Source organism: Pempheris klunzingeri, chromosome 19, assembly GCF_042242105.1.
Source record: "Pempheris klunzingeri isolate RE-2024b chromosome 19, fPemKlu1.hap1, whole genome shotgun sequence".
NCBI classification, from domain to species: Eukaryota; Metazoa; Chordata; class Actinopteri; order Acropomatiformes; family Pempheridae; genus Pempheris; species Pempheris klunzingeri.
The window spans coordinates 9,311,200-9,326,800 of NC_092030.1; the positions used below are offsets into that span (position 1 = coordinate 9,311,200).

Consider the following 15,601-nt stretch of genomic DNA (forward strand, 5'->3'; position numbering starts at 1 on the left):
TATGGTGTGTTTTGGGTGGTGTGCTGTGTTTGGTTTTCCCCAAACGTAGCGCTTGGAGTTCAGTCCAAAAAGTTCAATCTTAGTCTCACCTGACCATAAAAAAATTTTCCACATGGCAACAGAATCTTCCAGGTGTGTTTTTGCATAGCACAAACGAGACTGAGTGTGGCACTTTTTCAGAAGAGGCTTCTTTCTTGCCACCCTGCCATTCAGGCCAGCTTTGTGTAAAGCTTGTGAGATTGTTGTCACATGCACAGACCTACCAGTTCCAGCCATAAAGACTTGTAAGTCTGCCATACTCTTTCCACTTCTTAATGATGCGCTGAACGGTACTCAAAGGGATAGCTAAAACCTTTGAAATCTTTTTGTAGCCTTCACCTAACTTGTGCCTTTCTACAACTTTATCCCAAAGGTCTTTGGAAAGCACTTTTCCAACCATGGTGAATTCTTTGCAGCACCATGCACTACTAGTAGTGGAATCTTCAAGAAACAGCTGGTTTTATGCTGAAGTAATCCAAACCACTACAATTGATGTCAGGTGGGAGGCAATTAGCTTGGTGTTTCATCTGGAAGTTGGTTGGTTGCACCTGAGCAAGTTTATAATGGTATACTCCAAGGAGCTGATCACTTAACCAAACCAGGTATTTCACTATTAATATTTTAAAACATTCTGGACAAATAATTAAAAATTAATTTTCACTTTGATAATGAGGTTTATAATGTGTACATACAGCTCAAACAAGTTAGCTCTAATTTATTTTAAGTTCCAGGGTGTAATGTAACAAAATGTAAAGATTTTCACAGGGTATGATGATTTTCTATAGGTACTGTATTTGAGAGCAAGTAAGAGCAGGGAGATGCCTGGCAGAACTACTGCTCTGTTCCTGCACACAGCCATACAACCGTGACATGATTTTTTTTTTTAATGATGTGCTATTTAGCATATTATGCTTTCAGAAAGAGAGAATAGAACATTTAAAAATCCTATCAAGATCACCATCATCACATCGTCACACCCTCTTCCAGTCTGCCATTATAAACTGATTTTTTTAATTCCCAATATTATAAATTACTCAATGAGTTGTATTTACTCATATCACAATGTTAAATGAATAAATTGTCCAAATCGCAAAATGATTCACTCCCATTCCCTTAAGACAGAATATTTAGAAGCCCAGAATGTTCCACTTGTCATATAGTAATTAGGACAAAAAAAAACAGAGAAACAGAAGTAGGGAATTATCATGTTTTGGTTAAAAAGACAATTTATCACCTTTGCCTTAGTCGAAAGCTAGCGTAGTATGCTGTCCATCATGTTTTTCCTGTGTGCTGTCAGGCATGGCAGAAGGCCTGCAGTGATGGCTGGGAAAGATCCTTCTGTGAGAAGAATTTTTTGTCCCAGGCCACCATGGACATGATATTTGGCATGAGGACGCAGCTGCTGGGGCAACTCCGTGCTATTGGTCAGTAGCACTTTCATTTCCTTTATACTCCAATGTCACTCCACCAAGGGTTTGTGGTATACCTCAACAACACCAAACTGCCTGTTATCTATAATTGGCCTTTTGGTTTTCTTTGTGTCATTATCACATTGACATTAAAGCTGTCCAACAATGTCGTACATTAATTCTCACAGTCCTATAATATAAGAAATACAGATTTTGAAGGACTTGGATCAGGGAGGAAGCACTTGTGTGCTTGTTGAATGAATGACTAAATGAACCAGAAAAGTGCACCGGGTAAAGTGCAGATCTCTGCCAGGCTAACTTCTGCTACAGCTAACCATAACCTAATCTTTTTTACTATTTTTTTTTTTTATTACACACTTTGATCCTCCAGCCATTTGTAATTGTAGACCTAAACTGTATACAGAAGTTGTCTTAAATGTGTTGTATATATCTGTCACATCAAACATAACTTTAGTGGATTATACAACATCCAGGAATAAATGCGCACAAAAAACATTAGGCAGATCGGTCTAGTATTTCCCAAGATTAGTAGATACACACACAGACAACCAAATGCACAATCCCCTCCAGGCTTCCACCTAGCTGAGACAATTAAGACTAATATTTAGAATTTTGCTTGTCTGTCCCCTAGGTTTTGTGCGGGCCCGTGGAGGCAATGACATCCGGGATGTGAATGTGAACTCTGAGAACTGGGCTTTGGTGAAGGCAGCCCTGGTGGCTGGCATGTATCCAAACCTAGTCCATGTCAACCAGGATACCTCCCTGCTTTCCAGTCACAGGGAGAAGAAGGTCCACTTTCATCCCACATCTGTCCTGTCCCAGTGTAAGGAGGTATGAAAACCAATTTCATTGATATAGAATTCTGTCTTTGCCTTGTGCATAGAAATTTCAAATAAAGGGCTGCTTCTGTCTTCATTTCAGATATACAGTACAGGCCAAAAGTTTTGACACACCTCCTCATTCAATGCGTTTTCTTTATTTTCATGACTATTTACATTGTAGATTCTCACTGAAGGCATCAAAACTATGAATGAACACGTGGAATTATGTACTTAACAAAAAAGTGTTGAAATAACTGAAAACATGTCTTATATTCTAGTTTCTTCAAAGTAGCCACCCTTTGCTCTGATTACTGCTTTGCACACTTTTGGCATTCTCTTGATGAGCTTCAAGAGGTAGTCACCTGAAATGGTTTTCCAACAGTCTTCCCAGAGATGCTTAGCACTTGTTGGCCCTTTTGCCTTCACTCTGCGGTCCAGCTCACCCCAAACCATCTTGATTGGGTTCAGGTCCGGTGACTGTGGAGGCCTGGTCATCTGGCGCAGCACTCCATTACTCTCCTTCTTGGTCAAATAGCCCTTACACAGCCTGGAGGTGTGTTTGGGGTCATTGTCCTGTTGAAAAATAAATGATGGTCCAACTAAACGCAAACTGGATGGGATGGCATGTTGCTGCAGGATGCTGTGGTAGCCATGCTGGTTCAGTATGCCTTCAGTTTTGAATAAATCCCCAACAGTGTCACCAGCAAAGCACCCCCACACCATCACATCTCCTCCTCCATGCTTCACGGTGGGAACCAGGCATGTAGAATCCATCCGTTCACCTTTTCTGCGTCGCACAAAGACACGACGGTTGGAACCAAAGATCTCAAATTTGGACTCATCAGACCGAAGCACAGATTTCCACTGGTCTAATGTCCATTCCTTGTGTTTCTTGGCCCAAACAAATCTCTTCTGCTTGTTGCCTCTCCTTAGCAGTGGTTTCCTAGCAGCTATTTGACCATGAAGGTCTGATTCGCGCAGTCTCCTCTTAACAGTTGTTCTAGAGATGTGTCTGCTGCTAGAGCTCTGTGTGGCATTCATCTGGTCTCTAATCTGAGCTGCTGTTAACTTGCGATTTCTGAGGCTGGTGACTCGGATGAACTTATCCTCAGCAGCAGAGGTGACTCTTGGTCTTCCTTTCCTGGGGCGGTCCTCATGTGAGCCAGTTTCGTTGTAGCGCTTGATGGTTTTTTGCGACTGCACTTGGGGACATTCAAAGTTTTTGCAATTTTCCGGACTGACTGACCTTCATTTCTTAAAGTAATGATGGCCACTCGTTTCTCTTTACTTAGCTGATTGGTTCTTGCCATAATATGAATTCTAACAGTTGTCCAATAGGGCTGTCGGCGGTGTATCGACCTGACTTCTGATGGTCCCAACCCCATTAATAAGGCAAGAAATTCCACTAAGTAACCCTGACAAGGCACAGCTGTGAAGTGAAAACCATTTCAGGTGACTACCTCTTGAAGCTCATCGAGAATGCCAAGAGTGTGCAAAGCAGTAATCAGAGCAAAGGGTGGCTACTTTGAAGAAACTAGAATATAAGACATGTTTTCAGTTATTTCACACTTTTTTGTTAAGTACATAATTCCACATGTGTTCATTCATAGTTTTGATGCCTTCAGTGAGAATCTACAATGTAAATAGTCATGAAAATAAAGAAAACGCATTGAATGAGAAGGTTTGTCCAAACTTTTGGCCTGTACTGTATAAAAACCTTAATCTAACCCAAGTAACATCATTAAAGTGGAGAAGATATTAAAATTCAAGACACTGGGCTGCCTGATTTTTAAGAGGAATTAAGGAAAGAAAATATGGCAGCTGGAGTGGTCATAAAACGTCAGGAGCTCTGAGAAAAACTTTAATCTTTATTGTTAATTCTAAATCCTTTTATTGAGTTTGTCACAGTTTTAGATAGATAAATATAAATCATACTTTTCTCCTAATGGGTATAAGCTAAAGTCACCTCTACTTCCTCAGAGTTTTAATGTTTTAACCTGATTTAAGTTTAGTGTAGGATTAAAAAAAGTTGGCTGGTTCTAGTGATAGTATTACAAAGATACTTTCCGTATTTCTTTCTATCACCAGTTATTTACCAAATAGAAGACAGAGATGTTGAAAATCTAAGTTCCAGTTTCATGACAGTGTGTGTTTTTGCTGTTGCCAGATGAGTCCAGCCAAATCAGCCCAGGCCCTTCCCACAGACTGGTTTATCTACGATGAGATGAGCCGAGGTCACAGGATGGCCAGTGTCCGCTGTTGCTCCATCGTGACGCCCATCACTGTGGCCATATTTGGAGGTTGTGCAAAACTACCCAGCTCTGCCCTGCAGGAACCTGATGTACAGAAAGCTACAGGTAATCAAGTCAATACAAAATAGCAGGTGTTTGTCAAGTTATTTCAATTACATGTGAATTCAACGGAAATAAGTTATGTCAGCCGAATCAACAACATATTTCATGTACTATTTCATTTCAGGTTTTCCAAAGATTTTACCTTGTTCCTGTGTTTCATGACAGAAGCTGATTTAGAAGCCTGCCTATGAAGAATTAGTCTTGGTCTCTCTTTCAGACATTCCACTGGATGACACCAGCGACAGTGAGACAGAGGACCTAGCTGAGTTGAGGATTGATGATTGGCTTGCTTTCCAGTCGGACACAGAGGTGAGGTAACATTGCTGTCCACATTGACATTTAGACCTTTCACATCTTAGTTTATCCATGTTAATGTGATTTTCCCCTCCCCCCTTATAAACATAATCTGTGCTGTGAAATCTGCACCAGTGGATATATTTCTACCATCACACAGTATGTACTGTCATACTCCCTAATCCTAGTCTATAATGAGTCCAAGATATTTGAGGGTGCACACCTGTGCAACTGGCTTGCCATGGAGGTTCAGTCCAATGTGTGTTTGATGTGCTTCTGTTCAGGTCTTCTCTTTGTCCACTTTCAGGTGCAGGTAGGTAGGAAGGTTCCCTTCACCACTGTTTTAGGTTTAGTTTTAGGCTGTAATACCTCTTAGTCATTGAGCCATTGTTATTGAATAGAGAGAATATTTTAAGTGTCATGAATTGGCCTAAAGTCGGTGTCAAAAAAGAAATTACACATGAAATAAAATTTAAAGAAATTGAATTTATTGTAAACTTCAGTCAGTCAATAATCAGGTCAGTAATGAATGCAGCATGTGGATGAGTGTAGTATGCCTGGGAGTAAAAAAAAGCACAAAACCTTAACTGTCTGGTGGAGGTCTTGGAGGAAGAGCAAAGAATGAGGTTAAAGAGGAAGCCCCTTAAATTTACTAAGATGTTGGCAGAATCCTGATGTCCTGCTTCATTCTGCCCATTCACTCCTGAGCCAGAGAGCTCATTTTCATTTGTTCTTTAAAGATTTCTTTTATAGAATTTTTTAAAATTTAAATCTAAATACACTTCAAATCGACTTTATTTATATTTCTATTTATTGTCTTGTTGGAATGTTATATGGGAGAGGTCAGACGGAATTTCATTGTACTTTGCTGTATGATGACAATAAATCTGATTCTGGACTTACATTTACATGATGGGAAACTGTACATTTGCCCCCCCATACTTAAAAAATGTTTAATTCTCAACAGTAGACCTTCCAAATCAATTGAAATTTTACAAAAGGTTCTCAAGACTTATTTATATATTCCCCACTTTTCTTAACTAACTGTTTTGTTCTGCTCTCTGTTATTACTAATTCTAGTCTGTGGCTCTTTTCTTACTTGCAGTTTTATCTTTTGTTGTTTATCATGTTGTCAGGCTGTAGGACTGGTGTTTGAACTGAGACAGAAGTGGCAAAATTTGTTCATCAAGAGAATCCGTTATCCGTCAAAGCCCTGGTCTCAACAAGACGAGGCCATCATCCGCACCCTGGTTTCTGTATGTGATATTTTCTTTTCTTTGCCTGAGTTTGATTTGGTTATACAGGAACTAACAACATAAATTGAGCAACATCTACATAAAGTGTCACATTTAGGGTGAGGAGCTTCAGGCAAGTTGTCCTTCTCTTCTTCCTCTCACCCACCTCCAACACAGTCAGTACCGTTCCGACTCACAATTTCATGTGCACTTCTTTTTGAGTGTTATGGCTTCATAATTCTACTGCACTCGTAGCATTTGTTGATAATGTTAAAATACAGTCACACTTTAAAAAGTAGGGGTCTAAATTAGAGATCTCTTTGTTTATTCATAATATTCCATAAGCTACCAATGTATGCTTGGTAAGGCTGTCTCAATGTCTTGTCTGCAACTTGTAGTAAAGTAACAAATCTATCAACTAAATTTTTCATAATTTGATCAACTCTTTTACACCAACAGCTCCAAAAATAAATTGAAAAAGAACCAAGACCCAGTAGACACAAACCATAGCAGTGCTTGACTGCCTTGTTTCACCCATGTGCTTAAGTTCACATAATTCCGTGATGCTACATATATTTTGTACATGTGTACACTGTGGTTTAGGTGGTTGAATCTCTATCTGCATCTTTTTAGTGTATCAGTATTTGCATATAATGCCTTTGGCTCTGGTGTTTCCACTTTGGACGCCAGGATGCAGATTAATGACTGATGTCTCCCAGGTGCTCACGGCAGAGGAGCACGGGGCAGGCCTGCAGCAGCCCACAGGGATTGGCCAACGACCACGACCCATGTCATCAGAGGACAGACACCAGGCCTCTGTGAAGAACAGCCCCCAACTACCCACCAATGACAAGTATGGAGTAGTCTCAGATACATTTATACTGCAGTTTGATGTGTTGTGAGGTATTGTGTGTTGTTTATAATCACATCTGGCTTGTAGCAGTTGGTTACTGTCAGTCTTACTGGCAGGCACAGGCTAAGAGGTGATGTAAGGTAGATATGGCTTAAGTCTTGATAAATATTCACTGTTCAGGAGGTGATTGAATTATTAACATCAGTGAGAAGGCAGACATTTTAGTGGTGACAGTGGAGATTAGGGGGTGGGCTGTATGGACAATGTCAGGTCATCAGCAAGATGCAGTAGCAGATGTGATCTTCTACAAAAATGGCCATGAAGACAGCCAAAACAGAGGCTAGTAGTAGTATTTGTGTGTGTATGTGTGTGCGCTTGTCTGTGAGTTTAGTTGTACAGCTATCTTTGTGAGAACCAATTCTTAGGAGTCCTCACTTTTTGACAGACATTCAAAGGACTGTTAGAGGGTTCAGACTTGGTTCAGACTGGTTTTAAGGTTCACTTTAGAATTAGGTTAATGTTAGAGTAAGGGTTGAGGTTAGAGTAGAGGGCTGGGGAATGCATTATGGCAGTGAGGGTCCTCACAAGTAGAGAAGTAAATGCTTTTGTGTGTACGTGTGTGTTTGTTTGTTAGTGACTGAGACACCTTAAAAAAAAGTCAGAGTTCAGTAGCTAATCAGAATACAGCCATTACCAAAAACCCATAGAAATGAATGGAAACTCATGCTTATGGAGCTACATGGGGTGGCTGTGGCTCATGGGTAGAGGGTCGTCCATGAATTGGGAGATTGGCAGTTTGAGACACAGCTCCTCCAAGTCCGCATTTGGAAGTGTCTTTGGGCAAGACTCTGAATGCTATGCTTCAGGAGCAAGTTGGGGTTCATGCAAAAGAATAGTCTTCTCCAACTTAGTTTCCCCCTGTATGAATGTCTTACGAGCTTTGCAAAAACATCATAAGGACCCATTCATTTGATTCTGGTGTGGTGGAGCAGGCAAATATATGAAACATGCAGGACAGTGGGCCTCCAAGACAGGAAAGAAGTGTTGTACAAAGAATCAAAAAAACAGAAAGCTCTTGTGACTAACAATCTAAAAAAGGATGTTAAGAAAAACCTTCCCTGTAAGCCTCTTACTCTGACAATTTTTTGTAAAAAGTGCTGTAAAAGAAATCCTAAAATTCCACTGTGGGTATTAATGGGTTCATTTGAAACGTGCAGGAAGTTCCATAGAAGGAGGGCTTAATGGTGCTTGAAAAAAGTAAAAAATTATAAGCAATTGGAATTAGTACATGAATAAAGTATTTTCACTATTTGTGTCAAACATTGAAACTCAGAGCAGCAGAGAGGTAAAAATGATTGAACTGTTTTTGGAATGATGGAATCGGTGTTGTGGAAATGTACATTATGCTGATGTTATCAAGGCAACAGGTAAACATGGAGGACATGTTGTTTGCATTAGGAGCAAATGAAAAGAGGAGTAGACCACAAAAAAGTAAGACATTATACTTCAAAGTAACATGTGAATTGAAGGCCTGTTCATAATATGAGCCTGGTCACATGAAGTCCTGGCTCTCTCTGCTGTTATGGTAAATAAAAGCCCAGGCTGGTGTTTGAGAATTTAAGATATTCACCTGTCATATTCACTTCATACTCTCACTACTGCACCATTTCACCACATCCTCTGGTTTTGTAGGATGCCAGCAGCCTCAGGACAGCAGAAAGCCCACAGCAGGAGTGAGGTCTCACTGCCGCTAAATAAGCTCTCTGAGGACCCTCGCTCTTCCAGTAATTCTTCCTGCTCTGTGACCTCTGACAGCACATGTCCCTCCTCAGAAAAGGTATTCACTGTTTGCCAAGCTTTGTTGATCCTCCTGATTCTTATATTAGTTCTTTTGTGAGATTTTAAAGTATGTCTAATCTTTCTGTGTTTATGACATTTTTCAAAGTATGCTAATGCACAAGGTTTTGTGTTCAGTCCTCATTGATGCTGGTTCAAGTGTCATCACTTGAGGACATGTATCAGATTGCACCCAGCTTCCCCTGGAGACACTAAAAGCTTTATGCTACTTTTATCATATATGCAGTAGTACCCAGCACCCAAAGACTTCCGGTTTTAAAGAAAGTGTCTATATGTAACATGGAGCCACGGTTTGCTCAACCAAAATAACAAAAAGCAATATCACTAAAATACTGTGTGTGCAGTGTGTGTGCAGTGTGTGTGCAGTGTGTGTGCTGTGTGTGTGTGTGTGTGTGTGTGTGTGTGTGTGTGTATGAGTCCAATTTAAAATTGGGCAATTATATTTAAATATACAAAAATGTGGTTTTCAGTTGCTTTCAATGTTTTACTATTACTGTTCAACTGCAGCAACAGTAACTGCTCATTTACATTGTCAGTATTAGTCAGTATCTTCCTAAACTCCAACAAGTAAAAAAGGCCGCGCTGTGTATAGACCCTAAAAGTGAGGATTATCGTGGGACATTCCTGAATTTACTACTACTTTATCAGCTGTGTGAGGGCAACTGCACTGTGGTCATTTCTGATTGAATCGTGAATGGGGGACATTAGTTTGGGTCCCTGCAGTCAAGGGCAAGAGTTTATTGTCATTATTATTATTTTATTAACAACAAAGCTATGGTGTGCACGAAATACAGATCAGTCTGAAGCTTTTCATTGAATTTCATCAAATTATTTCTTCATTTCATCAGATAAGTAGCTAGTCACATTAAATATGAGGTCTTTTTGTTAGTTTGGACATGTTGTTGTTTTCATCACCAGGTCTCAAAGCCAGTGTCCCCACAGCTGATATTTTCATCGGTGCGGTACTTCATCATGAAGAGCAGCAACATCAGAAACATAGAAATTTCTCAGCAGAAAGGTATCTGGTCCACAACACCAAGCAATGAGACCAAACTCACCAAGGCCTTCCTGGAGAATAACCTCGTCATCCTCATCTTCTCTGTTCAGGGCTCTGGACACTTCCAGGTAACACAAAAGCTACAAAAGCTGCATCATGCTATATGTAATTCATGATTGTAATTTAAAATGTGTAAAAGTCCAATATAAAAAAAATATTTAAAAGAAAAAACAAAACTGATGTATTTAGTCTTTTTCACAGGGCTACACTCGCATGACATCAGCAATCAGTCAGGAGACCTGTCAGGACTGGGGCTTCATGGGACTTAGAGGGGTGTTCAGTGTAGAGTGGGTCCACAAGGAGAATCTTCCCTTCCATTGCACTCAACACATCCTCAACCCATGGAACAACAACAAGAAGGTCCAGATCAGCAGAGATGGGCAGGTGAGTGGGTGGTGCATATACAGGTGCAGCTGAGTTAGCTTCATATCATAAAGGCTGTTTCATTTCATGATAAAAGCAATTGCTCCTCACTAGCCCCAGGCTAGTGCACTGGGTTTCTGCCTGCCACTCCCTTCTTTCCTTGACTGCCTACTTTCACTACTCCCTTAGCCCTGCCAGTCGCTGCTTCATTCTCAGTGGCAGGGATGCTCATATCCTGTGATCTTTGATTACTAGCCTGTCGTTTGGGCTTCACCAACCTGATTTGATGGACTTCTTAAAAAGTACTGATCCGTGTGGGGTCCCTTGCCACTGCCCTCTTCACCTGCCCCCAAGCTCCCTTTCTCCTTAGTCACCTTCATTCTACCACAAGGGCATAGTTGCCGATGTCTTAGAAGGATCATTTCCTGTGCCTTTTTATGTGATGCACAGAAAACAAACAAACAAAGCTGTGCAGTTACAGCAGCGCAAACTGTATTCACTCAGTTGGCGATGTAGAAAATCTGTGAGATTAATACACTCACTAACAAATGTTAAAGCGCAGATCATCCATATGCTAAACAAATGATGATGACATTCTCAACCATCTAAGTACCTTGTTTTCACACACATTTACTTAAAAATTAACTCAGTCAGGCAGTCTTTAGGCACACTGGGGACATATTTAGGTTGAAAGGACATAAAAAAGGGCATTTAGCATAATATGGGACCTTTTTAATGTGCTAATGTGGAGCTGGTATATTAGAAAGAAACTGGAAGCATTGAGAGTGCATTGAGTGGTTAAATAAATAGGTAAACTTATTCTGCCAACATTCCTCTTATTTCCAACAACAGTTTTTACAGTCTTCATATTTCTCCATTATGAAGAGCTGTTTTTTTCTTAGTCTTTATTGAGAAAACATTGAGGGATTTTCTGCAGAAGAATGAAATGATGCACCAAATGGCCCCTTTTATGGGAACAATGCACAGAGCCTGAAGCAGAAAGCCTGGGTTAACAAAGATAGTTGGTAACGACCTTTGCAATATTCCCACAGGTTTGTGTGAATGGGTGAGTGAGGATGTAATGTCAAAATAACTAGAAAGGCAGACCATTTACCATGACCCATGATTGGGAGTTTGTTTAGCCACCTTGCACAAAGAAAGTCTGGTTATGTTGAACTTGCCTCATTGCACACCTTTCAGCACCTCTGCTGCTTCAACCACATTACTGAAAATAGAAGATGGAGATGCTCAGAGTCTGAAAACCCAAGGACTTCCAGTTTCTGCTGGTCATTGCACTTGACAAGATTAGAATTGGGCCCTAAATGTCTATATAATGTATATATATTATTATATATATATTATATTATTATTGTTGTTATTATTATCATTATTATTATTAGAATATGGTACAGCTCCTCACTCTGAGTGTACATGTTGTTATATATTATTGTTGGTAGTAGTAGTAGTATTGGTATTATATAGTACAGCGCCTTACTATGATCTTTTGGAGCTGTCTGTAACAAAAAGCAATTTCCCCCTGGGGATTATTAAAGTGATTCTGATTCTGTATTAGGACTGTAACTGATTTTATATCTGTCGGTTATGGTTAGGAGTATTTTTCAATTAATTAAACTGCATGTCACAATTTCTCAAAATTCAAGGTGAAAACCCAAGATATTTTATTTCAAAAGAGATAAAACAGAAACGGTGTATGGTCTGCATTGGGTGTCTCTTCCTTAAATAGTTTCTTAAAGTTTGACAATAGAAAACATTTCCATTCCAAACTAGTGTTAGATCTTTGCCAACGGGGGATGCACTTCCTTTGCTCCATGATTTATGGAGAAACTGTCAGTTGCTTTCATGTTTACTTGTGTAATTACTGCATTTGAACCTTTTTCCCATCTCTTCTGCAACTCATGTAGGAGTTGGAGCCTCAAGCAGGCCGCCAGCTGCTGTTACTGTGGGACTCTGGGAATCAATAACAGGTAGCAGCAGAACACCTGTCTGCGCCACATTCATCAAGTGTTGTTCTTTGTCTGCCTCAGACTACATGCATACATTGTACATTGATAGAAATGTGTATTTTTCTATCAATTAGGGAGCAGATCTCGTTATTGTTTGATTTCTATTTTCTCTTGAACAGTCCAAGGATTGTTCTAGCACTTAAGGCAAAGAAGGCTGTATGTGGAAGAGGGACTGATTCATCTGAAAGCAAAAGTTCAAGTACGTTCTAATTCAGTACTCCTGTTCTTCTCAATATGTTCAGTGTGTAACAGTATGTTCACAATTAAATGTGTCTTTGTGGGCATTAAACAGCATTTTAAAAAGTCTGACATGAATTAGAATGGATGAAACATGTTTGTATCACTGTTTTGTTCATGATAAATCCAGAAGCTATTGCAGTTCGTTCAGCTTATTGTAATGATGTCCAGTTAGCTTTATGGTATATATACACTATTTACAGCACATAAACAATGCATGTGTACACATCCTTTAAGAATTTCTTTAAAATGTTTGGGATGTTAAAGCTTTGCTCTGATGATTTCATAGTGCCTCAGGCTCACCTGGGCATCAGCAGGGACCTTTTATGGTATTCATTTTAACACAACTGTCAGCGTTTTGTTCATTTGACTTTGACCTTTTCATTCTTACTGCTGTATGAGGAGAGGTGCTTAAGGCATACTCATGACTGTGTTGACAGGATGGCCAAATTAAATAATGATTTCTTCTTAAAACCCTGTTGTTAGTGTGATGTCCTCATTTCTCTCTAACAGTGAATCCACGTGAAATAAGACTTGCATTCACAGCAATAAGAAAGTGCTTTATGTTCCTGGGTTTCACCTCTTAGGTTGTGCTAGACAGACAAGGAGTTCTGAAGATACTACCAAGGGCTGAATAAAAACTGCTGTACTGCCTTTTTAGCAGAAATCAGTCATTTTACTAGTATTTTGATTGACATAGTTATTCAAAGGATTCTATTGCTTGAACATGCTTTTGAAGAATTCAATAAAGGACAATAGTACTTTCTAGTTAAGACCAGGCACAATAACCCACTAGGCAAAGCCTAGCTGTGAGCCCCTACTGACCAAACTGGAAAATGAACTACACAAGATTAACTGTATGTCAGTGTGTCGAATCAGCACTGTGTAATGTGCACCATGTGAAAATAATATCAACTGATTAACCTTTATTTTGACACAAGGTCCCACTAAAAGACTTAGCTAAGATCCTTATCATTTCAGTTCATTGTGTTTTTTAACTGTACTGTTTTACTTGTTGCAGCTCAAAAGACGGACATAAAGCAACCAATTAAAGAAAGAGAAATTCAATAAACATAATATACAGAAACATTATGTACACAGTAATACAGTAATTATAAAGAAACATTATGTGGATTATTGCACAGTGGATTGGTTGAGAAATAAAGTGCATCAGTAAAACATCAGTCATACTATGCTGAGTGGTGATTGCAGTTGGTGCAGCAGGTTATAACAGCATTATACTGACTGCAGTCGGAATGAAAGACCTGCAGAGGCGTTCCTTCTTACACCTGGGGTGTAAAAGTCTTTTACTGAAGGAAATACTTAAGGCCCCTACAGTCTGATGCAGAGGGTGTGAGGGCAGCCACAGACTGAGCTGGCTCTTTTTATCAGTCTGTTGAGTCTGTTCTCGTCCTGCTCAGAACACCCCCCTCCCCAACACACCACTGCATAAAGGACCACAGATGCCACCACAGTCTCGTAAAAGGTTCTCAGCAGTGGTCTGCCCACACCGAAGGATCCTAGCCTCCTCAGCAGGTATAGACGACACTGACCCTTCTTATAAAGAGAGTCTGTGTTGTCTTTTTTGTCCAGTTTGTTATTTAGGTGAATATCCACTAAGGGCAACCTTGGTGCTTGTCTGTGATTCTGTGAATCTTGAGTAGAGCTTAACATACAAGAACCTAACTCATGAAGCCTAACATATGAGAACCATATGAGAAGAATCTTGTTTCTTACTGTTAACCCTTTATCGGGCAAGGGACCATATTTGGTAACTTAAGTGGGAGTTCAAAATGCCGCCCCTTGCCTCACCATGAGCCAGTAGAACTACGAGATTTCTCCAAGCCAAACAGCGACAATCAGGCTATATGACAGACCGGCAAGAAACCATTAAATTGAATTTCTTTTTTAAAAACTCTCAAAAGTAAAAAAGTCTTGTAATGACCACCAGTAATGGTCTAGGGTTGAAATTTTGAATTTCTAAGTATTTCAGTGAGTATATATAAATAGGGTTAAAGAAGTTTAAGTTTAAATAAAGGGTTAAAGAAGTTTCATAATGTTAACAGATTGAAATGTTAAGAAAGCTTTTATAAAAATCTACTGTATGTGGCATAGCACATGCTCCACTGAGTGAGGGAGACTGAGGACTGGTGAGAATCAGAGCCACTGTCCAGGATGAAACAACCAATATCCAAAAATACTTCAGGAAGATGCCCCCCGAAGATGAACTGCTAAGTGAGTACCTCAGGTAGCAGAAACCTCATATAGTAGAAGAGGAGGATGAACCTTCCATGCCCTTACACAGCATGTATGACTGACAAATAGAAGAAGTGGCTGATATCAAGAAATCCTATATGTGGCTGGAAAAGGCTGGGTTATAAGACAGTACAGAAGCACTAATCGTGGCAGCACAAGAGCAGGCATTTAGTACAAGATCAATAGAGGCAGGGGCCTACCACACCGGACAGGACCCCAGGTGCAGGCTGTGCACAGATGCTTCTGAAACAGTCCAACACATTAGCAGGGTGTAAGATGCAGGCAGGAACAGTGTAGAAGTGGCTGGCATAGTGAAGAGGAACATCTGCAGTCAGAATGGATGACACCTCCCAAAGTAGTTGAGAATGACCAGACTAAGATTCTTTGGGACCTCCAGATCCAGACTGACAAACTGGTGATGGCTAACCAAAAGGACATCATGCTGATTAACAAACAACAGCAGAAGGCAGTGGTGGTAGTTGTAGCAATCCAGTACGATGGCAACATGAGAAGCTGTAAAAATAGTTCAGTTCAATTCAATTCAATTTAATTTAATTTATTTGTATAGCCCAATATCACAACAGAGTTGTCTCAGTGCTTTACAAAGTTCACTGAAATAAACAAGTGTAAGCGAACAAACAATCTAATAAAGAGTCCAGCAGTTGATGAGGCCAATGGATCAGTCCGAGGCATCACCTGCCCTTTATGACCCTCCTTCTTTGGGATGGAAAAACTCAAAAAACCCAGTGGGAAAAGAGAAACCTCCGGGAGCACCACAGTG

The 15,601-nt window shown here is 40.0% G+C and overlaps 1 protein-coding gene across 3 annotated transcripts in view; it reads left to right on the forward strand.

Moving 5' to 3' along the window:
* The window catches only part of ythdc2 (YTH domain containing 2), a 36,527-nt gene extending 23,484 nt beyond the window's left edge, over window positions 1-13,043 (forward strand). The window contains exons 21-31 of one of the 3 annotated variants that reach the window (XM_070850464.1): window positions 1,337-1,463; window positions 2,101-2,300; window positions 4,458-4,647; window positions 4,862-4,953; window positions 6,075-6,194; window positions 6,893-7,026; window positions 8,719-8,863; window positions 9,802-10,008; window positions 10,142-10,324; window positions 12,226-12,288; window positions 12,447-13,043. In XM_070850464.1, the coding sequence (XP_070706565.1) occupies window positions 1,337-1,463; window positions 2,101-2,300; window positions 4,458-4,647; window positions 4,862-4,953; window positions 6,075-6,194; window positions 6,893-7,026; window positions 8,719-8,863; window positions 9,802-10,008; window positions 10,142-10,324; window positions 12,226-12,285 (1,458 nt within the window). In that variant the 3' untranslated portion in view covers window positions 12,286-12,288; window positions 12,447-13,043. Of the gene's footprint in view, window positions 1-1,336; window positions 1,464-2,100; window positions 2,301-4,457; window positions 4,648-4,861; window positions 4,954-6,074; window positions 6,195-6,892; window positions 7,027-8,718; window positions 8,864-9,801; window positions 10,009-10,141; window positions 10,325-12,225 lie in introns of all 3 variants that reach the window. The other 2 variants (XM_070850463.1, XM_070850466.1) reach the window with 2 other exon arrangements.
* The last annotated feature ends 2,558 nt before the right edge of the window (window positions 13,044-15,601 follow it).